The sequence below is a fragment of the Lactuca sativa genome, chromosome 3 (assembly GCF_002870075.4).
Source record: "Lactuca sativa cultivar Salinas chromosome 3, Lsat_Salinas_v11, whole genome shotgun sequence".
NCBI lineage: Eukaryota > Viridiplantae > Streptophyta > Magnoliopsida > Asterales > Asteraceae > Lactuca > Lactuca sativa.
The window spans coordinates 54,758,541-54,769,200 of NC_056625.2; the positions used below are offsets into that span (position 1 = coordinate 54,758,541).

General features: G+C 39.5%; 1 protein-coding gene across 1 annotated transcript; it reads right to left on the reverse strand.

Annotated features, from left to right (window-relative positions):
* Positions 1 to 456: 456 nt before the first annotated feature.
* On the reverse strand, positions 457 to 2,107 carry LOC111914481 (malonyl-coenzyme A:anthocyanin 3-O-glucoside-6''-O-malonyltransferase). Its single transcript, XM_023910219.3, has one exon. It carries the CDS (start codon positions 1,983 to 1,985, stop codon positions 612 to 614), a length of 1,374 nt encoding a protein of 457 aa, XP_023765987.1. The 5' UTR covers positions 1,986 to 2,107; the 3' UTR covers positions 457 to 611.
* Between the last annotated feature and the right edge of the window lie 8,553 nt (positions 2,108 to 10,660).

The window sequence follows — 10,660 nt, forward strand, 5'->3', positions numbered from 1 at the left end:
AACAGAGAAATTAAATCTTTCTACAACTTATGATGTTACAACTTACAGCAACAATAACCATTAACAATAGTATTATTTAATTTATTAGGGGTAATAAGTGAATATGGCATATCGACATGAATAATCAATTAGTTGCTTCTTTACTATTTCGCATTTGATTTACATATCTTTTATTGTGTGTGATAATAAATGAAAAAATCAAAACACACTACAAGAATAATGGTCATTTGTGTAATATTTTAGTCCAATTAAAAATATCAATTACTGGGAAAGTGTAAAACAAAATCAAAACCTTAACGATTAAGCATACTTTAGTGTTGTATACAGAAAAAATAAATATATTAATGATCACTCTTTCTAACCTTGAACTGAGTTCATATTCATCTCATCTTTAAGATCATCCTACTTTTGGCTTTTTCCTTCACATACTGCACAAAATTATGGTATATAATCCGGTTGAAGAAGAACCCAAGCGTCTAGTTGAAATTCGAAACGTTTAAAGAAGTTCTCATACAAATATGGATACTTGCAACTTTATTTAGAAATATTTTGATGATTTAGAAGAAATCAAAATAGTCAACATTAATACATAGAAAAAGCTCCTACGGAATTCAGTTCTCTAATCCGCCATTAAAGATATTCGCAAACGCCTCCATTTCCACACTCGAAAAACACAATCCAATTTCAACATCTTGTGTTGATTGTTTGCATGAATTGATAGAAACCGATCCATTATAGTCAATCGAAACAGCTTCATACTTTTTCACCTTCCCCCACCCAAAATCAATGCCATAGAAATCGAGCTTTGGTGTCCCCGCAACACCGATCTTCCTCGCCGGAATCTTGAAACCATCGTGCCACCTCTCCACATCTTTCAAGATTCCGTCCTTATTCTTAACCATTTTGCTAATAGCCTCTCCGATGAACTTAGCAGCGATTACAGATCCATTTTCTCCGGCTAAAACTGTGTTTTTTATGGTTGCGATACATGGTGCACCGCAGTTACCAAAATAGGTCGCCGGCACCGGCGGGTCTAATCGGGATCGACAATCGACGGTGAGAATGAACTGTTCTAACTCGTCTTCACCCTTTTTTTCTCCCATTTTGACTCGTGCTTTCGCAATGCAACTCCATATGTAACCACATGTTACTGTAAAAGATGATATGTATTCAAGTTCTGGCTGTTGGGTTAGAACCCGTTTCTTCAATTGATTGATATTTGTTCGGGTTAACACGAATGTTGCCCGGACTTTATCAGAAGAACAAATCAGGGCCGGAGGTTGATAGAAAGTGTCAAGATTTGTTTTGTTCAACTTATTTTCATCTAATTTCGGGAAGTCAATCAGTCTTTCGAAGACTGGTTGAGATCCAGTCGCTAAGAATGATTCATCTCCACCAGATGTAGCAATCGAACTCCAAGCTTTCAAGAAACCGAAACGGGTGTTGGCGTCACCGAGGCTATGATGATTCGTCATTCCGATGGCGATTCCGGCGTCCCGGAAAAACGTCACTTGGACGGAGAAAAGTGGGATTGAGACGTAATCAGATGCTTTCACGGCATTACCCAATGGAGGTACGAGTGGATAGAAGTTTTCACATTTTCGTTGATGATTTCCAGATAAATCATCAAAATCAAGATCACATTCTGCGATAGTAAGAGTAACGGAATCACCTTCTACGTGTTGAATTTCTGGTTTTCTGATGACGCCGGAATTATTGGGATTGGGAAATACAATCAAATTGCCAACGAATGGGAAAAAGTGCTGAAGAGTGAGGGATAAAGAGTGTTTTAAATTGGGAACAATGGTTTCCATGAAATGGGATTTAGAGTGGGGGAACTCGTAGAAGAAAATATGGTGGACCGGAGGGAAGAGTAGCCATGTAATGTCGAAGAAAGTAAGCGGAAGTGAGCGGTGGCCAATGGTGGCCGGTGGTGGCGATATTTGGGAGTGTTCAAGAACTGTGAGATTGGGATCGGAAGCCATTGGAATGATTGAGACAGGAGTCAGGACATGGGTGGTGGGTGTCGACGGTGGTGGTGGTTGTGGTGCGTATGTATATATGGACGAAGTGGGGGTTAGAACAAGGTGGGGGTTAGGGGGGAAGGGGGAACTGTGTTCATGAATGAACGGTGGTTTGGTAGATGTTAGTTATTTGTTAAAAAAAAATAAAATAATTATAAATTTAAAAAAAATAATAATAAAAAAAAAATCTTAACTACAACTAGTTGTTTGTGGACATTTTATCATTAGCAGCCAGATTTCCAATATATTCGTAATTTTTGCTAAGATAAAATTATGCAACTTATCCTTGTGGTTAAACGATCATAGTAGTAAGGGAAATTAATAAAATTTCTATGTGGTTGGTTGCCCGTGTGGTTTTAAATACTTGATCGTATGAGCTTTGTCGATCACAAAAAACACTTTTTTTTTGTCTTTTTCGTTTCATTATTGATTTTTATTTTACTTTTCTTTTACTTGATCTTATGAGCTTTTCAATCATAAAAACACTTTTTTGGCATCGTCACTGTTAAGCTATGTTAATCGACGATTACGGTTCTTGTAACCGCGACACGATGGAAGTTCGTAACGGCGACAAAACCTTTCAATTTAACGACAACATCGTCGTACACCGTCACAGTTTTCTAAGGTGAATCAAACGTCAATAGCGAAACTCGTTTCTTTTGATTCAGAGCACAAATATTTGCCGACCATAGCATTTACAAATGTTTAAACTGTCCCGAAAATCTAAAAACAACTGAGTGGAAAGACCCTTAGTAAATATATAAGCATACTGATAAGCTGAAGGCATATGCAAAACACGCACATGTCCAATAACAACACATTCGCTAACAAAATATAAACTTATTTCCACATGCTTGGTACGTTGGTGTTGTATAGGGTTAAAAGATAAATACATGACACTCATAAATCTTAGCTTTAGATAATGGACAAGATAATTCAAGAAGAATGTTACGAATCCAAGCAACTTCAACAACCACATTTGCCACCCTACAATACTCAGCCTCAGATAAGGACCGAGACACGACATGTTGTCGTTTGAAAGACCAGGAGATGAGATTAGTGCCAAAATAAACACAGAACCCAAAAGTGGACCAACAAGTTTGAGGACAACCGACCCAATCAGTATCAGAGTAAGAAACCAAGCAATCAATAAAGGAGGGCCTAATAAAATGTAACACCCGCAGATCCGGGCTAGTCAATTTAGAGATAATGAGCGTCAAAAATGTGTTTTTGATGAAAGATTAGTTAGAAGGATTAATTTTAACCAAGTTGTAGTATATGTTACAAGGGTTTCGTACATATAAACGCCGAAATCCGAATTATAACGAAGAAGTTATGGCCCGTCGAAGTTTTATGGAAAATCGACATGGCACCGGGAGACGTAAATAGTGAATTTACGATAGAGGACTTTTTAGACTTATTGATCTAAACAAAAGTTGTAATATACGTTAAACCGAGAACATATAAAAAAAACGCTCAAATCTGACTTCGTATGAGGAAGTTATGAATTTTCTAAGATTTGGCATAGCAGTGCACGACCCGAAACTCGAATTTTAACTCGAGCGGTTTTTGGCCGACACAACCTAAACGAGAATTGAAGATCTCATTAATAGTAGCGCAACGGTAAAAAGACAGACGAAAATGGACGTCGGATGAAGAAATTATGAATTTTTAACGGATTATTCATGTCCTAGCCTGTTAAAAATATAAATTTAAAAATAAATTAAAATTAGCCGACGGAGTCTAAATGAAAGTTGTATAGTACGGTCCCGCCTACGCGTGGATATAAAGAACGTCAAAAACGGAGCTCGTATGTGAAAGTTACGGATTTTAGAAGATAATTAGTTTGTGGGGTAATATGGAAGTGACACGTGGCGCAATCTGGGCCACACCTTCTTCTCCACGACTTGGAATAAGATGACGACACGTGGGTGCCAGAGGGCTCCAAGAAGAAGAGCTTTTCGGCTTGGGAACGCTGCTCCAACGAAGCCCAGTTTTGCGAAAAATACGTTGTAAGTGAGCTACGCCTACCCTATCGTTAGTATATCTTATGTTTTAATATAGTAATGTTATTAGGACATTATAATAAGTATTTAGGCTATTATTATGAGTTATATAAGTATCGTTATAATATCTTTTAACCACTTGCGGTACGGGGAATTTGGTTTAAAGGACTGCATAGGGTTGTTGGATTTCAGAAATGCTATATGCCAAAATGGTCTTGCCTCCGGTGTTTTATGTCTGGCCCCTGTCTGTATATAGTGGTTGAGAAATATTGTTTCTTACTTATATGTGACATCCCCATTTTCACGACCATAAAAGACCGATTTTGTTTATGCTTTATAAAAATCAGAGTACCTCTTTTAATAAAAATGTTGCGGAATTTGTTCCCAGTAAAACATGATAAATACGTTATTAAAGCATTTATGAAGAAATGTATTTTTATTCATTTTAAAACATATGGGATGTCATCGTCAATACAGAAACATAAGCATAAACATAACTTACATTCATTATCACTAGTGATTTATATCTCCTTAATCTCTTAGTGTAATGTAACTTCATATCGACACATGTGATATAAATAAATTGAGTGGGTCAGGTTGGGAAACCTGGTGAGTACATAGGGTTTTCAACCCACAATAATATAATTATTATGTTTAATCATCAAACAGTTAACCCAATTACCCATACCCATTATCTTCTTTATTCCTAAGGATCTACCCTAAGAATCAGCTATTTCTCGTTCACTCATTCCTAAGGATCATCCTAAGGAATCGGCACGAAGTCTATCGTTGCCACAGTTTACACAACGGTCACTAAGATTGCATAATCGCCAGGGTTTAGGCATCAAGTCAGCATGATCACCAAGGTTTAGGCATCAAGTCTGCGTGATCACCAGGGTTTAGGCACCAAGTCTGCATGGTCACCAAGGTTTAGAGTACACCGGGTGAACACATCGTTCACAACACCTACAAGTTGCGATCCTGCTAGTGTTCCACTGGACTGTCTAGAATAGTCCGTGGTTGTCATCCATACTCTGCTGAATGACGGGGCCATCATTTGGGAAAAAGGCTTTTCACATCATCCACCTCTCACCCTCATCTCACGGTCTATTTCACCTCTCAACTCATCATCCAACTCATACTCCATCTATTACATCTACCCATGTTTTATCCCAACATTATCGTAGATATAAAATACATATACAGTTTAAATCATTTAAAACATGTATAAAGTCGTTCATCCAGCCTAGACAACAAGTATTCAGATAATAAGAACACATAGCACGTAATTTATAAAAAATACTTCATATTTATGTGTGAGATGAAAGTAACTATGCACTCACCTGAAAGGTAGTGACTCTGCACTTGAACAGCGCTTCGTTATCTCAAAATAATTTTCCCTTGACAAAACCTAGTATCAATACCACTAGGGTTTAGTCTAACGTTAACCGAGACTAATTAATAGTCTAACTATCATTACTATTATATAATCATTAAGCAACACTATTATATGACTCATAATAATAGCCCAAATAATTATTTTAAGGTCCTAATAACATTACTATATTAAAACATAAGTTATACTAAAGATAGGTTAGGTGTAGCTCACTTACAGCGGGTCTTAATCAAAACCGGGCTCCGCTGGAGTAGTTTTCCCGAGCCGAAAGGCTCTTCTTCTCGGAGCCGTCGGGCGCTCCGGGGCTTCCGCCACGTGCTAGGGAGGTTCCCTAGGCTTTTCGGGGGGTTTCGGGGCTAGAGAGAAGTTCTAGAGAGAGGGGGAAGTTATGGGAGGTGTGAGGAATGAAGAGGACTTCACCTCTTATTTATAGGGGCTGGAGGGTCACTCACGCCGTGCATTTTTGATATTCACATCGTGAGCCAGGCTGGCTACAGCCAGCCAGAGCCTGATGCTGACACGTGACATCACACATAGAGTGGAAATCAGCCGATTTTCAAAAATTCATAACTTTGGCATACAAGCTCCGTTTTCGACGTTCTTCATATCCACACGTAGGTAAAAACAAGATCTACAACTTTCATTTAGACTCCGTCGGCTAATTCTCGACCGATCTTTAATTTAACAGTAGGAGGCGTTTAGACTTTTAAATGACCGCGAAGAATTCGTAACTCCTTCATACGGAATCCGTTTTTGTCTGTCTTTTTACGGTTGAGTTCTTATTAATGATATCTTCAACTCTCATTTAGGTTGCGTAAGCCAAAAACCGCTCGAACTAAAATTCGAGTTTCGAGCCGTGCACTGCTATGCCAAATCTTAGAAAAATCATAACTTCCTCATACGAAGTCAGATTTGGGCGTTCTTTTTTTGTATCTTCTCGATTTAACGTATACTACAGCTTTTGTTTAGATCACTAAGGCTAAAAAGTCGTCTATCTTAAATTCACTATTTACGTCTCCCGGTGTCGTGCCAGTTTTGCCGAAAAACTTCGACGGGCCATAACTTCTTTGTTATAACTCGGATTTCGGCGTTCTTTATATGTACGGAACCCTTGAGACATATTCTACAACTTGGTTAAGATTATTTATTCTAAATAATCTTTTGTCGAAAAGTCGTTTTCGACCCGTATTATCTCTAAATTGACTAGCCCAGATCTACGAGCGTTACAATTATCTCCCCCTTAGGATGATTACGTCCCAGAATCATCAACGAAACAGGGCTCACATGATGAATCCATACGTTATCTCTTCATCCTAAGTAATAACTGTAACTTTGATGTTTCTTCGAACGAGTATCTTACTCTAAGGAGTATCCTAAGGAATAGGTACGAATTCCATCGTTGTAAATGACAGATCTGTCAAGCACAACAGCTAGTTCTGTCACTTAGGCGCAACTGCCCAAATTGTGACATTCTCTATGGGGCGCATCTGCCGGAATAGTCCTTTTAGGCGCATCTGCCGGGGTTATGAGGTTCTCTATTAGGTGCTTCTGCCGGTAGAGTCCTTTAGGCGCATCAGACAGGGTTTTATTGACAGTATCGTTTTTGAGAGTCCACTCGCAATACATATTAATGGGTTTTTAGAGTACACCGGTGAACACATCGTTCACAACACCTACAGGTTGCGATCCTGCTAGTGTTCCACTGGACTGTCTAGAATAGTCCGTGGTTGTCATCCATACTCTGTTGAATGACGGGGCCATCATTTGGGAAAAAGGCTTCTCACATCGTCCACCTCTCACCCTCACCTCACGGTCTATTTCACCTCTCAACTCATCATCCAACTCATATTTCATCTATTACATCAACCCATGTCTTACCCCAACATTTTCGTAGATATAAAATACATATACAGTTTAAATCATTTAAAACGTGTATAAAATCGTTCATCCAGCATAGACAACAAGTACTCAGGTAATATGCACACATAGCACGTAATTTATATAAAATACTTCATATCTATGTGTAAGATGAAAGGGACCATGCACTCACCTGAAAGGTGGTGACTCAGCACTTGGACAGCGCTTCGATACTCTCAAAACAATTTTTCTTCGAAAAAACCTAGTACCGATACCATTAGGGTTTAGTCTAACGATAACTGCGACAAATTAATAGTATGACTATTATTATTATTATTATTATTATATAAGCGTTAAATAACACTCAGTATAACTCATAATAATAGCCAAAATAATTATTTTAAAGACCTAATAACATTACTATAATTAATTGAAAGCTATATTAAAAGTTGCGTAAGCGTAGCTCACTTACAGCGGATTTTAAAGAAAACCGGGCTTTGCTCGGAGCAGCGTTTCCGAAACCGAAAGACACTTTTTTTCGGGACTCCGGGAGCCTCGGGGCTTCCTTTGGGTAGGTATTTTTCCTAGGGCTTAGGGGTGGTTTGGAGCTTTAGAGAGAGAAAGATTTTAGAGAGAGAATGCGAAAATGTGTGAAAAATCCGGAGACCCTCGCCCCCTTTTATAGCTGCGAGGCCTCGGACTACGCGGCGCGTACTCCTCGGATAAGGATGCCAGATGGCGAGCTTCGGATGGGGCGACGTGGCTACTCTTCGGACCAAGCAGATCGACTACGCGGGGCATTCCTTCTTCGCACGCAGGGCGTACCTCATACGCGAGGCGCTCCTCGGTTACGCTGGGCGTAATCCTCGCACCAGGTGTCATCATCCGAAGCGAGGCCTTGGGCAGCAAGCAACGGTTGGGATCGTGCCACGTCAGCAATCTCGCAACAGGTCTCGCAAATTTACTTTCTGACTTCTAAAAATCATAACTTTTGCATACGAGCTCCGTTTTTGACGTTCTTTATATCCACACGAAGGTGGGAACGTACTCTACAATTTTCGTTTAGAATCCGTCGGCTAATTTTGATTCTATTTTAAAATTTATATTATTAACAGGCCGGGACAGAATTGGTCCGTTAAATTCTCATAACTTCTTCATCCGACGTCTGTTTTCGCCCATCTTTTTCTCGTTACGCTACTCTTAATGAGATCTTCGATTCTCGTTTAGGTCGTGTCGGCTAAAAACCGCTCGTTCTATTATTCGAATTTCAGGCTGTACACTACTAATCCGAAACTTCGAAAAATCATAACTTCCTCATACGAAGTCAGATTTGGGCGTTCTTTTTATGGACACTCTTGGTTTAACGTATTCTACGACTTTCTTTTAGATCGCTAAGGCTAAATCTCGCTCTATTGTAAATTCATTATTTACGCTTCCCGGTATCGTGCCGGTTCCGTCGCGAAACTTCGACGGGTCATAACTTCTTCGTTATAACTCGGATATCGGCGTTCTTTATATGTACGGAAACCTTGTGACATATTCTACAACTTGGTGTCGAAAAGTCGTTTTCGACACATATTGCCTCTAATTTGACTAGCCCGGATCTACGGGCGTTACAAAACAGCGTTCCCGAGCCGAAAGGCTCTTCTTCTCGGAGCCGTCGGGCGCTCGGGGGCTTCCACATCGTGCTAGGGAGGTTCCCTAGGCTTTTCGGGGGGTTTCAGGGCTAAAGAGAAGTTCTAGAGAGAGAGGGAAGTTATGGGAGGTGTGAGGAATGAAAAGGGCTTCACCTCTTATTCATAGGGGGCTGGAGGGTCACTCACTTCGTGCATTTTTGATATTCACGTCGTGAGCCAGGCTGGCTACAGCCAGCTAGAGCCTGATGCTGACACGTGGCATCGCACATAGGGTGGAAATCAGCCGATTTTCAAAAATTCATAACTTTCGCATACGAGCTCCGTTTTCAACGTTCTTTATATCCACGCGTAGGTAAAAACAAGATATACAACTTTCATTTAGACTCTATCGGCTAATTCTCGACCGATATTAAATTTAACAGTAGGAGGCGTTTAGACTGTTAAATGGCCGCGAAGAATTCGTAACTCCTTCATACGGACTATGTTTTCGTCTGTCTTTTTACGGTTGAATTCCTATTAATGAGATCTTCAACTCTCATTTAGGTTGCGTAAGCCAAAAACCGCTCGAACTAAAATTCGAGTTTCGGGTCGTGCACTGCTATGCCAAATCTTAGAAAAATCATAACTTCCTCATACGAAGTCAGATTTGGGCGTTCTTTTTTTGCATCTTCTCGATTTAATGTATACTACAACTTTTGTTTAGATCACTAAGGCTAAAAAGTCCTCTATCTTAAATTCACTATTTACGTCTCCCGGTGCCGTGCCGGTTTTGCCGAAAAACTTCGACCGACCATAACTTCTTCGTTATAACTCGGATTTCGGCGTTCTTTATATGTACAGAACCTTTGAGACATATTCTACAACTTGGTTAAGATTATTTATTCTAAATAATCTTTTGTCGAAAATTCGTTTTCGACCCGTATTATCTCTAAATTGACTAGCCCGGATCTACGGGCGTTACATTATATAATAGTAATAATAGCAAGACTATTATTTAGTCTCGGTGAATATTAGACTAAACTCTAGTGGTAATGATACTAGGTTTTGTCAAAGGAAAATTGTGTTAAGAGTAATGAAGTGTCGTCCGAGTGCCGAGTTACCACCATTTCAAGTGAGTGCATGGTTCCTTTGATCTTACACATAGATATGAAGTATTTTATATAAACTACGTGCTATGTGTGCATATTATCTGTATACTTGCTCTATATGCTAGATGAACGATTTTATTCAAGTTTTATATGATTTAAACTGTATATGTATTTATATCTACATAATATGTCGGGCAAAACATGGGTAGATGAAATATGAGTTGGATGGTGAGTTGAGAGGTGATATAGACCATGAGGTAAGGGTGAGAGGTGGACGATGTGAGAAGCCTTGTTCCCAACTGCTGGCCCCGTCATCTAGCAAAAGTATGGATGACAACCACAAACTATTCTAGACAGTCCAGTGGAACACTAGCAGGCTCACAACCTGTAGGTGTTGTGAACGATGTGTTCACCGGTGTACTCTAAATACCCATTGACATGTATTGCGAGTGGACTCTTGAAAATGATACTGTCAATAAACGAAATAACCTTAGCAGCTGTGACCAAAGGACAATATCGGCAGCTGCTCCTCATAGAGAATGTAACAATTCTGGCAGTTGCGCCTAAGTGATAGAACTAGCAGCTGTGCTTGACAGCTGTGTCATTGACAACGATGGACTTCGTACCTTTTCCTTAGGATAATCCTTAGGAA

What these genes read in the sequence shown, in the direction of transcription:
- LOC111914481 (XM_023910219.3), bottom strand. Translation starts at nt 1,985, where the DNA reads ATGGCTTCCGATCCCAATCTCACAGTTCTTGAACACTCCCAAATATCG.